Raw genomic sequence first — 20,040 nt, forward strand, 5'->3', positions numbered from 1 at the left:
CAGAAAACAGTGTAAGGAGCCTGGCTGCCAGCGTGAGGCCAGGACTCTGGCACACAAACAGAAAACAGTGTAAGGAGCCTGGCTGCCAGTGTGAGACCAGGACTCTGGCACACAAACAGAACACAGTGTAAGATCAATAACATAAAACACATTAAACATGAATACAGCATTCAAATATATCTGTCCCCCTTGAAAATGAGATGCTACATCTTAATGGGCTATCCCTTCAATCAAGCACAGCTCAGACCTGTCTTCACTCAAGCAAGAGTGAAGAGCGGCACAGAGTGTAGATCTGCTATTTTTGAAAAATCTTGAAAAAGTGGCGCAAATCTTTTCCCCTGAACCAACATATTTTCAGATGGGGGTCAGCGACCAAATACAGATAATTCTGGGGGTCCTTGACATGTAAAAGGTCGAGCACCACTGACATAAAAACATGGATTCAGAAGACATTTTTTTAGAATCTGTCTCAAGTTTAAATGGGTTAAACCCTATACTCTTGTATATATATGCTTGTTCTGCTCTGTTTGGCCCTCAAAATCAGACCATTTAAAACAAGCTCACATGGTATCGTGTTGCAATGCGTTGTGAGCTTTGCACATTTCTTATTGCTTTGTCTTATGAACTATAAAAATCTAGACAATCAATACATGATGCTTCCTTACGGAAAGATGCATCCTGCACTCTGAGTTACTAAAAAGATAAATTAACACTGAGGTTTTGATTGTGCGCAACAAGATTCCACATGGATTCACAGCTGGTAGTTTTTCAATCAACTGTGAATTGCTCATGATTAGATTAATGTTACAATCCAAAATGGCCACTAGCACTAGGCGATTTCTGGCACAACAGTTCTTGCATCTACTGTGCAACTTGGTCAATGAGGAAGGATAATCTGGTCATCTCACCCATCTGTTGCTGGCAAGCTAATGCTTCATGGACATTATTAAACCATGGCTTCACGCCTGGGGCTGTCCAAAATATACATGCATGGCACACACACAAACACATACTTATGCACGCAGCCGCAGCCACACACACACACACACACACACACACACACACACACACACACACACACACACACACACGCACACGCACACACGCGGGTTGTCTGCTTCAGCAGTCTTTTTCTTCTGTGTCAAAGTGTGCCTGCCTCCCAACTGTTCTCCAAGGTGCTGCCTCATAGCGCCCACTGCTCCTCACTGTACTTACAGTACAGTGAAAAATACAGACCAAATTACTATTATGTCTCAGGGCCACGCCAACACTGTAGACTTACGAACCAAGGGTGGAAACAGTGGAGACCTGATTCCCAGATGCCCTCAGTATCCACTCAGAAATGGCTGCTCATGTATTGACATGTTCTGAGTCTGACATGTCCTCCAGAAGAAATAAAGCATACTTTAAATTCAACGTAAGTACCGGTATTCGATAATAGGACTTAACTATTATGCTGGCCGCTTTGCATTGAGGGGCTGAGGCATACCGTAAGTTCAAGGCTGTCAATTCTGACAGGCAGCTAGCTATATACATGGTCTTTTCTTTTTTCACTGACAAATCTCCTTTCCCTTTAAATAGGATCACAACATGTTGCCATCTGCATGCCCTTTAAGAAGCAAATGTGATTTCCTCTCTAATGAAAAGAAGAGTGTATGAGGAATGGAATGGTTGCTGTTGATTTCCCCACTTGTAACACTTTTTGGAACCGGTAATTGTCGATCAACCCCTTATAGAAAATGTCACTGGAGCAGTGCATATCGGTTGAAATGACAGAATGGGTATAAAATTGGCCTTTTTTGTGAGCTACCAGAGTGCCCTTGAGCTGTCTATGTTCAATATGTGAATGAATATTTCTGTGTCTTCTATGCATGCAGCATAACATTTGTAACAACATAATTATTATGAAAGCACATTAAAATTACATATCCACAACAGTGCAAAGTATGTGCAGTTCTGAATGGAAAGTATAAGTGGGCCTAGGTAGAGTGTGCGTGTATCCCACAAAAATAAGGCTATAGTCCTTCTCAGTTACCCCCCCCCCCCAATTAAAATCTGACCTGAATCACTTCATTGACGCGCACATAGGCGCACGCACGCACACACACACACACACACACAGGCGCGCGCACACACACACACACACACACACACAGGCGCGCGCACACACACACACACACACACAGGCGCGCGCACACACACACACACACACACACGCACACGCACAGGCACAGGCGCACACACACACACACACACACACACACACACACACACACACACACACACTATTACAGCCAATCTACAAACTGCATTGAGCTTGAATTTTTTTTATTTTTTTTATAATTTTTATCCCACGATTTTGCAACCCATTTTTTCACCCAGTGTCAATTATCTTCATCATCATCATCATCATACTATAATTCAGTCAATGTCTGTGTGTCTGTCTGTCACTGTGACTGCCGTAGCTCCTCACTGCCTGCACCAATCACTCCCACTTTTCACACAGGCATTGACCATAATAATATGGAGGGCGTAACGAAGCCCTTTTTTCGATTTGACACATTAATGATTAATAATGAATTTATTAGTGAATTAAAAAAGCGAACGGGGTACTGCGCCCGTCTCACAACAGGTAAGGGCTAGTGACTAGTCTAATGTAATCCTGGGCGCTACACTTCCTCTGCCAACCTGGGGGGGGGCAGCGGACTGACCTCATGCTTCCTTCTATGCATAAGGAGTCCAAGCTACTTCTTTTCACCTGACAGGGGGGAATTTCCCCGGCTGGATGTAGCGCGTGGAAGGAACACGGTATTCCAACCAGTTCCTTTCCCCTCCATCAGGCGCCCCGGTTGGCCAGGGGGAGGTAGTTTAGAGACCAGGATTACTGCATGTTTTTGTGAGGGTATCTACCCTAGGGGACACGAGGAGAACATGCAAACTCCACACAGAAAGGCCCTTTCGCCAACCCCGCCTCGTGTATGGGCACTGATGGAGGAGGGAACACGCCCCCAGCGTCCCCAGCGGGAATCGAACCCAGGACCTTCTAGCTGTGAGGCGACAGCACTACCAACTGTGCCACCGTGCCCCCATTGAGCTTGAATTCTTGCCACTCAATTACATTTAAACGGGCCACTCAACGTCATAACACTCAACACTGGCATACGATACGAAGTATAAAATGAAGTCCCCATGGTTGCCAGGTCTTGGGAGGAGCATGTGTTTTGGTGTTTACCTCTGGCCGTGAACTAGCAGGAGCAGGTAGAAGATTCTGGCCGTTAAGCACCACGTGTTCCTGTTCGGAGACAGCAAGCTGCATTTGGTAGAAGGCATCCAACAGGTGGCGCCGTTTCCTCTCCGTGTTGGCACTGTGCTTGGCCAGGATTCTGAGGAGCAACACATGAAGGGTCAAAGTGAATGAGAAGAGCAAGTATGAATTTAGACCAGAGGACGATTCTACAAAATGTCTTCTAAATTCTGACAGTTTTCTGAAAAACCTCATGTTTCTGTGTCAGTGGTTTTCAAACATTTTCATGCCAAAAATATGTGAAATTGGCCACCGACCCCCATCTGAAAATATATTGTTTCAGGGACCCCCCCAGAAGCAAAGATTTGAGCTAAAAATGCTATTTTGCTATTATTTTTCAATAGCTGAAGTAGAATATAACGCTTAAAACACCAAAAGGTGTTCCTGCCCAAAATGGGTTAAGTGAGTGATGAGATGCCATGTCCATAAGTGTTAATTTAACTGAAAGGGTGAGCTACATGGCAGGCAGTCTGCATGAGTGAAACCTTGGTACAGACTCAAATGTTTCAGTAGAGGTGCTCCGATCAGGTTTTTTTGTGCGTTACCGATCTTGTGCGTAAGGGGAAAATTTGAATATATCCAAAATTATTATTACGTGAAAACGCACTCCTGTGTGTGTGGGGAGGAAGGGGAGAATGTTTGGGCCTGTCACAAAGATGTAAAACAATACCCGATTGACTTTTATACCACTTAAATGGTATAAAAGATTGGTTTCTCCAAATAGGGTAAATTGCAGATCACTGATCGAATCATTTGAAATGAAAATCGGCGGTCGATCGATTGGAGCGCCTCTAATTTTTGCTGTTGGTTTGAGCTTGTAAAATATGAAATGGGGTGGCTGAATAAGGATGGTGTCATCCATGTTGTCAGCCTGATAGCTAATTTCATACACCTGACTCTCACAAAATAATAACTAATAACCCTAGATTGGAAAACGTTTGTAAATGCTCCCTGAACCTGGTTAGAATTGAGTGCATTACATTTTACAATTTAGGTCTTTAACAGAGTCCGTTATCTACAGCAGTGGTTCCCAATGTTTCAGGTCGAGAACCAAAAGAGAGATTAGACTTTTGCCCGGGACCCAAACAAGTGAAAATAGCAGATCTACACAACATGCAGATCCGCTATTTTCACCACTTCTTACTTTTTTATATATATTTCTTTAATTCATGGTATTTCTTGGATTTGTTTGTTTGAACATGCATAGGAGATCTTTGTTCTAACATGGAATCTCAACCATTTGAAAAAGCGACAGCCCTAGTCTTGCAAAGTGATTCAGAGCACAACGTTAGCTTGACAAATCACGCCGGGGTCCATTTGGTTACATTTGAATACCCGAGGATTCTACAGTGTGTACAACTTACTGACCTCAGTGCATGTGCATGCTCTTGATGTGCCTCCGCTGCCTGCTCTCTGTAGCCCAGTTTAATAAAGCCGCTGGCACACTGGGTGAGAGTGTCACATGTTGACATGAGCCTCTGAACCGTCTGGGTAGAGAGGGCCTCGCCTGCTTCAGCAAGACCACCTGCTGCACGCAACTGTTCCACAGCACCTCTGGAAGACACATAGCACAGCGCTGACATCTAGTGGCCTGGCTTAGTCATTGCCATAACCCATCGTCTATGATAGATAGAAACCAAATGGACCCTTATGGGTCTTAACACACAGTGTGCAAATGGAACCAGTCAACATTCATTTTACTATATAAATTGGAGTTCAAGAGATAGAAATAAATGCCATTTAATGGGGGCCCGTAGACTAATGCATGTCAAACTGGGGTCGTTGAAATTAAAATGATTGAGAATCACTGCTAGAGCCATACAATTCTTCTGTTATGGGGGTCCCTGGTCTACACATGCAGACAGATAATTGGTCATGCACCTTATGTGGTCGTGCATGGCACTTCAGGTTAAACATAATATCTGCACTTTACAACATAAACGTAGTGGAGATCAAACTTTAACTTCTTAATACGTGAGTGAGTGAGTAAGAGTGTGTGTGTGAGAGAGAGAGAGAGAGAGAAGGGACATTGAACCGTACTCTACCTAGTTTCTAGCGACACGATTAGGAATCCGATAGCTGCAGCTCGGTTCGGCCGCAGCTCCACTACTGAATTCAGAGTCGTGCAGCCCTGTTTTATGATCCCATCGATCTGAAAGGGAAACGACAATGAAGACAATGAACGGTAGCATTAAACGCATAGCAAACACAGTACATTGAGTCTTGTATGCGGTTGCAGACAGTGTTGAAAAATGTTCGGCGACTACCTTTTTTCCCTTGACGAAAATGTAATGGAAACTAAATGAAAACTAAGCTATGATGACTAAAACTAAGACTAAATATATTGACAATTTCGTCAACAAATAAAAACTAGACTAAAATGGTAGGAAGGGACTAGTGGACAAGAGATCCAGTATAAGTCATTTTACACTTGGATGCATGCTGAAAACAGCAGATAGAGAGCTTATAGATCTGCCAAAATATATTTTAGTAGACTAAATCAACTGTAGATTTAGTCTAAAAGCTATAAGCTAGACAAACGCTAAAACATTCCAGGTGACTAAAATGTGACTATAAACTAAATTAAAACTATTCAAGAGGGTATCAGGTACGGTCGCCCCTAAACCATCTCGACCCTCAATTTTTGTGCCAACCTCACGCCGACCACTCAGTCCGACTCTTCTTTAATTCTTTATTTTGTTTTACTGAGAATAAGGTTAGAAATAAGTTTAGGGTTAGGCATAGTTTGACTGGGGTTAAGTTTAGGTACAGGGTTAGACTTAGGCATAGTTTTACTGAGGTTAAGCCGTTTAAGCATAATTCACTTTTCAGGTTACTTTAGGAATACCAGGCTGCGCAGTTCCACCGGCTGTACGCCTGGGGCGAGTTGGTAAAGGGGCGAGTTGTTTGGTATTCTTCAAGAGACTAAAACCAAAAGTATTGCTGTCAAAATCAAACACTGAGATGAACAGTAGCATTAAACGCATAGCATAACACAGTAAACCTGATGGTCACACAGACCTTGCTGTGTGCACCCTCCTCCTGGACTCTCTGGCTGCCCACGTTGGCTTGGACCGTGGTGAGAGTGAGGCCGTACCAGAAGTCCTCGTCCCCGCCGAGCTCCTGGGCCTTCTCCAGCAGCGCCAGGGCCTGAGCGTGGTTCTGCTCCGCACACGCCAGCTGGGCCAGGCTGAGCAGGGTCCTCGCCACAGCCACCTGATCCCCCAGCTCCTGAATGGATGGATGGATGGCGGGGATTAACTCACTGACCGCCATCTAGTGGTGGCTTAGAGTGGCGCAGGCCCCGCCATGCATTACTCTCACTGATTAAGGCTCTTAAATTGAAAGCAGTTTTGGGCCGGAAACCGCTGAGTCAGGAAGTAAAAATCCGCTATTTAACAACACGATTGTTATTTAATCCACCCAAAACTTCTGAAAATATGTTGTTCCAGGGAAGCAAAGATTTTGGGTTAAAAACATCCGCTGTGAAATAATGTATTCAAATATTTGCACCACATTTTCATTATCTTTCAAAAATAGCAGATCTACAAGCTTGTAGCACGGCACTCGGTGCCGGAAGAATAATAACTTCCCAATAAAAGCCTTGACTTGATGTGGCATAGTGTGACGCATTGTGAGCTTGTAGATGTGCTATTTTCAAAAGATTTGTATACATTTCAAAACTTGAAATGGGACATTCTGCATAAATCAGTACTTTTACTGTTTAAAGTACAATTTGATGCCTGTACTTTTGTACTTTTACTCAAGTACATTTTGAATTCCAGACTTTTACTTACAGAGTATTGATACTTTTAACCTGTGTGAAGTGAGGGACGCTGTTATCATCATCACACATCATCTCATACTGGCCAATCACAATCCTCACCTTTGTCATCAATGCACAAAATGCTCAAAACTAGTCATAGGAAACGGTAGCAAAACAATGTTTCAAAAGCTGGACATAGGATGTGAGTATACCCCCCCCCCCCCCCCCCCCCCTCCTGCTGATCCTACTCACCGTAGCCACCAGACGGGCCTCGGCCAGTAGCTGCCTGGCATGCTGATAGAGCCCCATGCTGAGACACACCTCAGCCTTGCCCAGCCAGATGTCATGAGCACACACCTCAGCATTCTGACGGCCAGAGGGCCCACCGAGGTGGTCCACCTCCTGCTGTGAAAACCATAGGGTTGTGGAAAACTCATTTTTGCAGATCAAATAAAACACCACCACCAACAGCCACTGCTGTGAAAACACCATGAATTGATCAAATTCGATTTGATTCAAATCTACATTCTAGATACAAGGATAGTGTGGCAGTGGCTAAGCTTGTAACAATGCAATGCATCAAAACAAATAATTCACAATCTAAACAAAAACTCAATACGACACTGCTGTGCAAACACCATGAAGTGAGCTTTCGGTGCATGTGTGGCAGACAGTGGTGTGTGGTTTGCTGTCAACTGTAAGCAGACAGCCAGTGGTTGCAGGCAGCAACCTGTAATCCTAACCCGTCAATTTGAACCAGTTCAACCTCTTGAACCAAAGCATCCTTACTCTGGGCATGTCATATACAGTACGGTAGGTGAACATTTGGTAAAAACAGCTGATCTACCTGTACAAGCTCACTACATGTTGCTTTGTGTTGTGAGCTTGTAGATCAGCTATATTTGGTGCAAGATTTAGGGCTATATCTCGCTTACCCCTAAACTTATTTGCCATATTTTACTATTTTGAAAAAAAGCCGATCTACGAGCTCACAACCTGTCGAAGTATATCAGCTAGTTGAACTATTTTAAAATATTTTTCAAAATAGTAAAAAATGGCAAATAAATGTAGGGCTGGGGTGGCTCAAGATAGTGCCCTTAGTGTACATTTAGGGGAAAAGGAGGGGGCTAAGGAATTAGTCCTGGGGGACTCTGTTCAAACAGGTTTAAAGGGACACTTCACCCTTTTTGCAAAAAAATATATGTTAATGACGTTTAGAAGCTTTAGATCACTTTCCTGGGGGTATTTATGTGTGTAATATGTGGTTTTAGATATTTTAGATTGTAGCAGTGAGCCTGTTTGCTCTGATGTCATGGACACTGGTCTCACTACCTTCCTGGAATACAATTCCCATAATTCTTTGGTGCACTGCTCCTCCTTGTGGATAGGGGGAGAGCTGTCTTACTGAGACAACATGTAGTCCAGGAAGGAAGTGAGCCCAGTGTCCATGACATCAGAGCAAACAGGCTCACTGCTACAATCTAAAATATCTAAAACCACATATTACACACATAAAGATCTCCAGGAAAGTGTTCTAAAGCTTCTAAACGTCATTAACATATATTTTTTTGCAAAAAGGGTGAAGTGTCCCTTTAAGTGGTTAAGATGTGTTCTTGAACTGTCAAGACTACTTCAATAGCGTAAAAGACACACACAGGCACAACACCAGAGGGAACTGCAAAGATCTCACTCAACCCAGATTCGGCACAAAAACCATGGACAAATGAATTACAATTTTAGACAGCAAACACTACATGACATAAAGCACAGGATAGCTATTTGTTAATGGGATTTGAACATAAAATCAAGGTAGCGCAAAGGATATATTGATGTTTAAAGAAAAAAACTATTATAATTAACGATCCTCATCATCAGACGGACAACGTCGGACATAGGAGTGGCTGCACGCACCACTCAAAAAGAAGTTAGGTCATAAAACCCTACAGCCATTATTGGTGGATGCTTGCCAATCACACTCATCACTATAATAAAACCAAGATTAAGTCTCCTTAATTTCTAGGGTCATACATTTCTCGTCTAGTCTTGGCTTAATGAAGCAATATTAAAACTAATTTACGATCTTTGGCAGAGGGGATTTGGGGTTCTGTTACAGTTAAAGGGACCCCTGAAATATATATCGGTGAAAGTGGGATGGATCAAATCACTCTGACTCAGACTGTGTATGCCGGTCTCCTTTGTTTGTATTAGTTTTTTTTTTCTTTTTCTCAGGTTTAATCAAGGACAGTGAAAACTATTAAAACTCGTTGAGCCGGTCACCAAGGTACCAGAATGATGCCTCTTACTCTCTGTTACTGGGCAAGCTAGACATGACGTTGCAACGTGATACCACTACAGTAGCTAGGGGGGATACAGTATGAACAGTAACAACTTCAGTGATTAATTTAACTCAGAGATTGTACATTATCATTATGGTGATACACCGAGTGTAAATTGATAAATGAACACTGAGGATTTTACTGTGTGTTGCCAGGATAGCAACGTGCTATGCTGCTGCCGAGGGGCTGATGTTGAATGGCTGCTGCAGTGCAGAGCCGTTATCAACAGCTGTTCTGTCCAGACCCAGGTCCTTACAGGACAGGGTCTTTCACTGAGTCGAGCAAAAAAAGTGCTTTGAATTTGTTCCATTATGTTCCATTACGTTTGATGTGTCTCGTTAATCACATGCAGGATAGGGGACATGTGGTAGCGCGGAAAGCAATTACTACCGTAAAGGACCGTACCAGTGGTCTGGCATGTCTGTCCCACTGACAATGATTCACTGTTACCATTTAATTGCCATATATAACTGCTTACCCTTTTCCAAAGCATACTGCCATTTAATTTATTGTTTTGATCAATTGCAAGATTTTGCCTTTTTCTTTTTAAATTCAAACTTTCATTTGATTCCACCATTAATGAGTCTTGAACTAAATATATATTTTCTCCAGGACTTGCAAAGTCTCTGCCAGTAATGAAGTGAATGGAAACCAAGCTTTGGGAAATTCTTGGCAGTAATGCAAATTACTGTTTACTGTGACTCAATGGTATGGTCATACTGTATATTACATTTTCTCTGAAGCTGACTGAGGGGGTGGCTGGCATCTCCCTTAGAGATGGGGTGAGAAGTTCAGTCATGAGCAGTGTTGTTCAAGTTACTTTAAAAAAGTAAAGAGTTATAGTTATAGTTACTTATCTAAAAAAGTAACTAGTTACTTTACTAGTTATTCAATTATGAAAGTAACAATTTTCAAGTTACTTTACTTTACTTTAAAAAATAATAATATAAAAAACTATTTAAAAGAAGGTTTTGTGTTCTGTCGCACAGTAAGAGAAAAGACAACTCCCTCCTAACATTATGAAATGTAGTGGAACAATAAAACATGCTCAGAAATGTTGACAGGCATTGTAGCCTCAAATTGATGTGTCCATATATCTGCAGTGGTAGAGAGATATTCTAATTCATCAAATATATTTTTGAGCTCATCTTCCATTTTAGAATATTCACTGTTCAGTTATTTGGAAAATGTATTTCTGCACATTGGCCCTGCTTTCACTGGTATTTTGATGACCAGAGCTCTGAAAGGAACAGACTCCACCGTTGAGAGGGGAAGCATTTCCTCAACAACATAGGCTACCTAGCAATCATTTTGTCAAGTTGACTCTTGGTGACATGCTACTGTGTCTGTTGTCTTTGTCCATGTAAGGCAACCTCATGGACTGATTTAAGATGCTTTCTTAGATTTGCATTGCTCTTCTTGGCTGTGGACAATGCTTTCTGTCCGCCACATAATTTGCATTTTCACCTCGTGTTTTTGTCGTCCTTTACCCGCAAGTACTCAAAATAATGCTTGTATTTCCAAAAGCATCCGATCTCGCTGTTATCCGCATTTGCCATTGTAGCGTGTGGTAATAATGTTCGTTCAACCGGCGTTTTCTGTGTATGCGTTACCAGGATTTGTGTGTCTGTGTTTACCACAGCCCAGAGCCTTAGAAATAGTAAGACCGCCCTACTCTGTCAGACTGTCTCTGATTGGCTTACCCTGAAATCTGGCCCTACGTTAGCCAATCAATGACCTCTTCTGTGATGTGCTTTGTTCATGTTAGAGTGAAAAGCCATGTGGGCTCAGAGGCTAGTATGAGAGCACAACCTGTCAACAGAGTGCAACACAGAGAGCGCTCTCTCAGCAGTCAGCACAGAGACGACAGGGAGACTTTTCACTTGGATCACATAAGTTGACATAATAACAACGCCATAACGCGGGTGACGCGCGCACAATAACTATAACGCCGTGGGGAAATGTAAAGCGTTAGGTTACAATTTACCGGTACTGTAAAAAGTAGTTTTGTTAGGTAACGTAACGTGATGTAAAGGCTTTAGTTACAACACTGGTCATGAGTAGAGACGCTGCTTCTTCACCTGGAAAGGAGACAGCTTAAGTGGTTGGGGCATCTGGTTAGGATGCCTCTCAAGCGTCTCCCTAGGGAGGTCTTCAATGCACGTCCCACTGGGAGGAGACCCCCGGGCAGACCAAGGCACAGTTGGAGGGATTACTTCGACTCACTGGCCTTGGAACGCATCGGGAACCAAGAAGGAAGTTACTAATGTTGCTCTGGAGAGGGAATTCTGGAGCTCTCTGGTGGAGCTGTTGCCCCTGCGACCTGACTACAGATAAGCGGTAGAAGATGGATGGATGACTAACCTCATTGACAGCAGTGTCCACGCCCCTCCTCGCTCGCTGAAGAGCCATGGATTTGCGGCACCTGGAATCATGGATATCATGTAATTACATTGCTCATGAAAGCAGCACAAAGTGTAAAAAATGAGTCCCTATTCCCTTCACAGACAAACCTCATTTGCTCTTGTTCTCGGATGCTGCTCAGATTCACAAGCTTTCCATGGTACGGTGAAGAGGTCTCTAGACCCAACTGACAACAGATTCTTACAATTCTGAACAGGGGAGGAAACCAGAACACACAAAAGTAAGTACGGTTATGATTTAGTCACACTCACAGTAAATTATATCTAGGATTGCCATGGCATGAAGTGCATGCAGTCAAATTCAATGGATGCTTTAGTTTAGAATAGCACACAGCCACTTGGCTGGCTATATAGGGTTTTTCTTTCTTCCTATAGCAACCCTCTGATTCCCATGTAGGTACGACAGTGTATCGCTCTCTGTGTTGTGATTGGGTAAAGAAATGCCACCGCTGATTAGATTGTTTTTGATGATGTCTGGCTACGTTAAACTAGCCCATTGAGACCAGATTCTACAAGCATGACATTCTACAAAAAACAATGTTTCTATATCAGTGGTTTTCAAAACATTTCATGTCAAGGATCTCAAACATTATATGAAACTGGCCACCGACCCGCATCTGAAAATATGTTTAAAATACTTTTACTTCTACTCCACTACAATTATTTGAAAACTTTAGTTACTAGTTACTTTGGAGAATTACATTTTTCGATTTTCAATAAGATTTTGTACACATTTTGACACTTGTGAAATGGGACATTCTGCACAATGTGTACTTTTAGTACTTTAAGTACATTTTGATGCCGATACTTTTGTACTTTAACTCAAGTACATATTCAATCCCGTACTTTTACTTGTAACGAAGTAGTTCTAAATTGCAGTATTGGTACTTTTACTTGAGTAAAACAATTGAGTACTTTTGCCTGTTCTTACCTGAGCCGGTAGAGGTCAGAGAGACTCCACCTGTCTAAAAGGTCATGGGCGATGACCTCAGCGAGGTGCAATATGGGCAGAGTCAGGTGGCCGAGGGAGAGCGAGTGCAGCTCCCTGGCCAGCAGATCAAGGTAGAACAGGCACTGAGTCTGGTGGAGATGTGGAAAGAAACATGTTACTAATTTTTGTTGAAGATGTGCTGTGTTGCAAATACCCTGAATACCCTGTATCCTGCATCCTTAGATGCACAACAAATACCCTGTATCCTGCATCCTTAGATGCACAACATTGAGAAAGGGACGCAATCATGTCACCCTCTGGGTGTCCTGGGACGCACTACTGTACTCGTACTGTACTGCTAACAGAATCCATGTTAAAAAGTATGACGTCTGTGAGTCTGTCAGAGGAATACACAGAACTCCCCGGGGAATGGACCATAACAGTACAAAGTATATTATTGTATACTTTGCACTGTTTTTCGCATAATACTTGCAAATATTATACTTGCATAATAATGCAAATATTAAAGTTGTTCAGATACATTTTCTACAACCATATGCTGCAATTTGTAAAAATGACAAGAATAAGTGGGACTCATAAGAAGTCCCTAGGACCACCCCTGGGTCCCGGGACCCAGGGGTGTCAATTGGCTGCAGCCTAAATCAAGACGGCAACTACACTGTATTTCTTCACTTATAAATGCATTTATTTTAGGTGCCCTGCTTACCGGTACTTAAAACAGTACCTGACTCAGTCTACCTCATCCTATCCACTAAGACATCTACAATACCCTTACTTTAAAATCCCCAAAATCTCCAATGTGGTTGGGCGGAAGTCTTTCTGCTACAAAGCCCCATTCGATTGGAACAACCTCCCTCTATATCTTAGATCCATCTCATCATATAGTAGCTTCAGGACCTCCTTACATTCACATCTAGACTCAACTTGTCTATGCTTCTAACCTGACTGTAACCTTTTATGACCCTGAAATATTTGCACTGTGACCTTATCTACACTGTGTATTATGTGGTGGTCGGTGGTGTAGGTGGAAGATGGTGAGCAAGTTATTTGTGTATATATGTATGTATTTGTATATCTGTTAGTATCTGTGTACTGCATGTTTTGTGTATTTGTGTACAGTATGCTTTTCTGTATTTTGTTTTTTATGGGTCCCTCTTGAAAATGAGATGCTGCATCTCAAGGAGCTGTCCCTTCAATAAAAATCTGAAATCTGACCCATTACACTGAAAACCTATTTACATCACTGGAAGTGCTATAAATCATTATCGTTACATTCCAAAGAACTTCTTCAGTATCAATTTGTTAATTGGTGTCAAGTGGTTCTCAGAGTGGTGTCCGGGGACCCCAGGAGTACTCTGGTTCTAGGGTTTCCCCAGCAAAACAATTCATAGTTGGGAACCAAATGGACCCTTACAGGTCCGTAACTCTGAGAGTGTACACATGTATACACTGAGTTAGATGTCCGTGGCCTGGGGGTCCTTGAAATGAACAGTTGAAATGTGAAAAATACATGACAAAATAATTGCAACTCACTGATGTTTTAGTCATTTAACAGAATAATGTGTAATTTCTGCAACAGCCTCTTCCGTCGGTGTGATTCAATGCACCCAGATCAATAAAAGTCCACCTTCCCTTTTGGTTTAAAACACACACACACACACAATGAACGTCAACACCAGGGTCTGTGTTGCCAGCTGGCGAGCTTTCAACCCTGGGATGGTCGCCAAGCTGCCTGGATAATTGGGCCAAACACAACACCTTGCCACAGGGAATGACTGCGATAACAGCAAGGGTAACGAGGGTAATGGTGTGTGTGTGTGTGTGTGTGTGTGTGTGTGTGTGTGTGTGTGTGTGTGTGTGTGTGTGTGCGCGCGCGCGCTTGCCTTATCGGTGATACTGTGTGTGTTGATACAGTTGGGGCTGCGGTTGGATCTGAAGCTCTGCCGGGCCACATCAGGGCAGGCGTAGCGGGCCCACTCCTGTGGGCCGCTAGGGAGCGCCTCCTCATGGAACTGCCGTTTGGGTTTCTCATCGGTGGCGGCGGTGGTGGTGGTGGGGGGAGGAGGCTGGCCAAGTGTATGATAGCAGGAAATAACATCTGTGTATTAGTATTGACTTTTGCAGTAAAACTGTATTATACAAGGTCCATTTCTTGGGCAAATCACTTCTTAACAGCCAGCTGTAACATTGTGGAGGTACATGAAGAGTTAATTTTGACACAGATACGAGATGAATCAACGTCTGGAAAAGGGAAATCTAAAAAGCACTACCATTCATTTATGTGAACAACAAGAAACATTTCATGTTAAAAAATGACATTTAACTAAATGAAAACGGCAGGATGAAATATATGGTTTGTTATTGATCGTGTATTGGAAACAGTGATTCCACATCCTTACCGGCTGAATGTCTTTATCTTTCTTGCCCTTGCCTCTGTCTGTGCTCTTGTCTTTCTTGGAGGCAGAGGACGGGGGCTTCTGAGCTGGCAAATTATTTGCCGTCTCGTTGAGCGCCTCATGCACCACTGCCATAGACCCCTGTGCAGAGACACGAGAGCTCACAGCCTTTTCTTTTCTTTTCTTAATGTACTGAATGCATTAAAAAAAAGAAAATCGTCCCACGATTTTGTAACCCATTCTTCACCCCTGTGTCAATTATCTAATGTGATCCTGGGCTCTACACACCCTCCGGCAACCTGGGGAGAGCAACGGACTTGAACTCATGCTTCCTTCATGCATGAGTGTCCAAGTCGCTCCTTTAAACCTGACAGGGGGGAGTTTCCATGGTTGGAAGGAACACGTTATAACAACCATTTCCTTTCCCCTCCATCAGGCACCCCGGCTGGCCAGGGGGAGGCGGTTTAGAGACCAGGATTACTGCATGTTTGTTGTGAGGGTACCTACTACCTACCCTAGAGGACAGAGGGAGAACATGCAAACTCCACACAGAAAGGCCCTTTCGCCAACCCCGCCTCGGGCATGGGCACAAATGTTTTCTTAAGAAGTGGCGATTGTGTTTCGGGTGGTGCCACTCTTACCTTCCATATCCGCAGGACAAAGCTATAGGCTCGGAGCAGGTGAAGCTGGTACTGGGGTGAGGTCCTGTCCTCCATGACAGCGAGCAAGGTGTATGCTCTCACCAGGCTGTCCAGACGCCTCACCTCCTTCAGTCTGAACAACACGGAGCCTGTCTGCATTCCCACCGGCCACTCGCTCTTCACTGAGGTCACATCTCTATCGTTAGACTGGGCCTCTACAGTACACACAATGATGCATTTAATGTTAAATGCCACCGTTCATTCGTTTACTCGCTGGTGTGACGTTTTTCAATCTTATTGCAATGTTACATTTGTACAAGTCGTGAAAATGTTGGTGCAAATCTTTGTATATATATTCTTTCACAGCAAACGTTTTTTTAACTCATATCTTTGCTTCATATATATATATATATTTGAGATGGGGGTCAGCGGCCAAATACATATCATTCTGTGGGTCCACCGACATAGAAACATAGTTTTTTTCATAAAACGTTCATGATTTTAGAAGACAATTTAGTAGAATCTGGCCTCAGTCCTAAATGGGTTAAAGGTTTAAGTTGTACACAGTAGGCATCTTAAAACGGATGCAAAGATGCAACCCGCAGCAGTGCTTTTCAGAAGCCTGTGGTGTTTGTTGTTCTGTATGGCTGTTTTCAGTCATCCTTTGGGAGTTGACTTTCCATTGAGCAGCATTTTACCGGGTTTAGAATTTCACAGAGTGTAGAAATTCCATCCGAGAAAAGAATACATAATAGCCGACACTACAGAGATGTGACCCTTAGCTCAAATCACATCATTCCGTTTCCCCTCTCCTTCAGGCTATGAGAATGGTGAAAATGTTATTTCTGTAGCACACAGACATTTTGTAGCACACTACAAATCACTGCAATTCAGAGGACTTAAAATCATATTTTTATTTAATGCCACTTTCTCTCCTGTCCTGCAACAAATATATGACTGGACTGCACGTTTTGAGGGGCGCCAGCCGCTCCTATGTTCAGCTTGTAGTGTGTGTAAACACAAACTTTGTCCTAACACAAACATTAAATTCCATTGACAATGAATGGAACATTTTGAGTGTTTGTGTAAACCCAAACATTGCGTAAACACAAACATTGAAGATGTCAGGACGCAAATTCTCATTGTCCGGAATGGGATGATGTATGATGATAAGAAAGCCCCTCACTTCACACGGATGTGATTTTTTTTGTATTTAGCAACTAACCATTTTCTCCCTCTGCCTGTGCTGTGTCCATGTGTAGAAGGATGTCTATGGCCCACTGGACCTGGTTCTGGGTATCGGCTATAGGGAAGTTTTGGCTGTAAAGCCACTCTCCAAACTCCTGCAGAAAGTCCACCTTCTGCCACTGACCCTCAACACTCTGAAAAAAATAGGACATTATAATAGAACATTATCTATTGCAGTTCAACATAAAACACAAAATACATGTAATGACATGTTGGCTCCACAAGATGGCGATGTAGACTTCTTAACATCCACTTCCAAAATGCCCATATAATACCAGAGGACACAGGATGAGGACAGGATGCATGCTTGATCTACAGCAGGGGGTTTTCAACCAGTGGTCCCCAGCTAAACTTAAATAATGGAGAATTGGTAGCCAAATGGACCATAATACTGCAGTGTATAGCTTAAGAGTGTAAAATTAAACCATGTTTCATGCTACACATGTTACAAGAGTTAAATTATCGTTAAACATTAGATAATGTAGAAGAATTATTTTTGATTCAAAGTTCGGTCGTTTGCCTGTTATCTCTCCTAAGTCCTAAAGGTACCAACATCAATACAGCATGGAATCGTGGTAAATGGTGCATTTATATAGCGCCTTTATCGAAGGCGCTTTACTTAACTTGTGCATTACATTCACCCATTCACACACCGATGACAGAGGAAACCATGCAAGGCACCAACCTGCACATCGGGAGCAATTAGGGGTTCAGACTCAGAGTCTTGCTCAAGGACACTAACTCTGGGGAAGCCTGCGGGTTCGAAGTCGAACTGGCAACCACCCCCCCGATCGTGGACATCTTCTTCAATGAAAACAAACTATTCTAAGAACAGTCTTGGGTCTGAGAGGCTAAATGTCATCAAATGGTGGTCCGTGACTCAAATGCAGGATAAATAATGGTCCTTGACATGAAAATGGTTGAAAACCACTGATCTACAGCATCTCGTCACCATAGTGACTGTAGTGATGACGAATACTATAGCAGACTAATGAGGCATAGCAGTGGCCGTGGTTTTCTGGTTTCACTAGTTCCACTAGTTTCCAAAAAATATATTTATATCAATTATTTTAAGCCAGGATCCTGGTGATTCATCACTTTTGGTTATGTGAAGAAAAAAATAATAATTGTATGATATACTAATCATTTAATAAATACCCTTTGTTTAGCGGTTTTCGTTTTTCATCATCAAAGGTCATGATTCACCACGATCTTGGATGGCTTGATTCTAATTGATACAAATATTTTTGTGAATCTCTATGGTAGTTCTTGAGCTTAGTTTTCCATTCCAAGGACCCCCATATAGCTGTAGCCTCTGCCTGTTGCGCAAGGGGTATATAGCACTGGCGGAAATAGGGCCCTTTATGATGACTTAATAATGAATTGAAAACTTCATTCCCCCCTCACTATTTTTTATGATTTATTTATTGTATTACTGTCGCTCTCATACCACCAGAGATGTGATGGCGTTCTGATAGCAGGTCAGCTGTTGGCTCGGGTCCCGGGCACACAGAGCCACCCGGCGCCACATGTCAGAGCAGTAGACCTCTCCTCCTCCGTCCCTGAACCTCTGCATGTCCGTCGACACGCTCTGGCCGAGCCTGGCGCGCGTCAACACGCGGTGTTTATCCAGTAGCCTGGAGGATACACACAGCCATGTGGTGGGCCGCCACGGCGTGATATAATCAATGTCATGATGATATATCCCATCTTTACACGCCATGAAGAGCGAGTAAATATTGATTATGTATTTAAAAAACTGAGCGTGCAATGAAATACAAATAATATTCATTTGACATTCACTCCTATACCCCACAAGGCAAAGAGATGATTTTGAGTTACCATTTTGTCGTACTTCAAAACATCAATCGTTCATCAAATTGAGAGGCCCTCATTTGTGGAACTCTCTAGATGCATCACTTAAGTCCTCATTATCCTTGCCAATATTCAAGAAATATCTAAAGCAATATCTTATTTCTTCCTCGCTTTAGTATATTTTCATACTTAGTGCTCCCTGTCCTTTGTCCCCCTGGGGACCAGCTAGGGACTTTCTGATCCCCAGATGTTGTGTTGTTTTTGTACTTACAGACGGTGCCTCGTTCGAGGCATGTCTCTGATTGCTTTGTCCAGCAACTGCAATGCACTTTTCCAGTCTGATCTATCAACGTGGATGTAGAACAGGAGGCGGTAAATTGCGACTCGAACGGCCAAATCACTTTCACCTGTACACACACGCGCGCACACACACACAGACACAAAGGCATACACACACACGCACAGGTGCAAACAGTGGAAATAAAGCCCACAGAATGAGTTTAAAACTCAACACACACAGTGCTCAGGGTTCACCAGCCAGTTCACTGCGCAGACTAAGACGCACAAAGCAATATACAACATGCATAAAGCTCAAAGCTTCATTCTGTTATCATGCGGGTCTGCGGGAGGAATAACGCTCTGTGCCCGCTAACTAGCGGCGGTATGGAAGAACACATTTATGAAGCCGTTAGCAAGGGCACAGATACTAAAAAAGCCATACATGCACTGCATTTGAAGTTCCTTTACAAACTCACTCGATGCTTCAGGCTGAGGGTTCCCAGGAGCCGCCGTAGGGAGGGTTGTCATGGAATTCACTTTCCCCTGCTTCTATAGGAGAGAAAGAAGAAGAAAAGCATCAACACGTCAGTGCCCTTAACCCATTCTGACCTGAGATCAGATTCATACGAGGTTTCCGCCGGACACACACTGGTCTGATGAACCCATTCTGACCTGAGATCAGATTCTAAAAATGTCAGTCGCTCTTCGATTTTTCAAAAATAGCAGACCTACAAGCTCGTATCGCGCCACTCGGTGGCGCGATATGAGCTTGTAGCTTTGTGCTGAAACGCTACCCGTGGCAATTAAATAAAGTTACCTGAAGGACATTTTCTGAAAGTGCTGGCAATAATTCCCCCCAAACTGAAAATATAAATTCTAG

The 20,040-nt window shown here is 43.0% G+C and overlaps 1 protein-coding gene across 1 annotated transcript in view; it reads right to left on the minus strand.

Annotated features, from left to right (window-relative positions):
• The window catches only part of cfap46 (cilia and flagella associated protein 46), a gene marked incomplete at both ends in the record, with an annotated part of 96,052 nt that overhangs the window by 35,941 nt on the left and 40,071 nt on the right, over positions 1 to 20,040 (minus strand). The window contains 15 exons of the mRNA XM_083774304.1: positions 3,233 to 3,383; positions 4,673 to 4,858; positions 5,350 to 5,456; positions 6,326 to 6,535; positions 7,323 to 7,475; positions 11,771 to 11,831; positions 11,920 to 12,018; positions 12,761 to 12,909; positions 14,665 to 14,847; positions 15,181 to 15,318; positions 15,819 to 16,033; positions 17,044 to 17,200; positions 18,517 to 18,703; positions 19,153 to 19,288; positions 19,637 to 19,709. Of these exons, the coding sequence (XP_083630430.1) occupies positions 3,233 to 3,383; positions 4,673 to 4,858; positions 5,350 to 5,456; positions 6,326 to 6,535; positions 7,323 to 7,475; positions 11,771 to 11,831; positions 11,920 to 12,018; positions 12,761 to 12,909; positions 14,665 to 14,847; positions 15,181 to 15,318; positions 15,819 to 16,033; positions 17,044 to 17,200; positions 18,517 to 18,703; positions 19,153 to 19,288; positions 19,637 to 19,709 (2,205 nt within the window). The remainder of the gene's footprint in view (positions 1 to 3,232; positions 3,384 to 4,672; positions 4,859 to 5,349; positions 5,457 to 6,325; positions 6,536 to 7,322; positions 7,476 to 11,770; positions 11,832 to 11,919; positions 12,019 to 12,760; positions 12,910 to 14,664; positions 14,848 to 15,180; positions 15,319 to 15,818; positions 16,034 to 17,043; positions 17,201 to 18,516; positions 18,704 to 19,152; positions 19,289 to 19,636; positions 19,710 to 20,040) is intronic.

The sequence above is a fragment of the Protomyctophum parallelum genome, assembly GCF_964188405.1.
Source record: "Protomyctophum parallelum genome assembly, chromosome: 10".
Classification (NCBI taxonomy): Eukaryota; Metazoa; Chordata; class Actinopteri; order Myctophiformes; family Myctophidae; genus Protomyctophum; species Protomyctophum parallelum.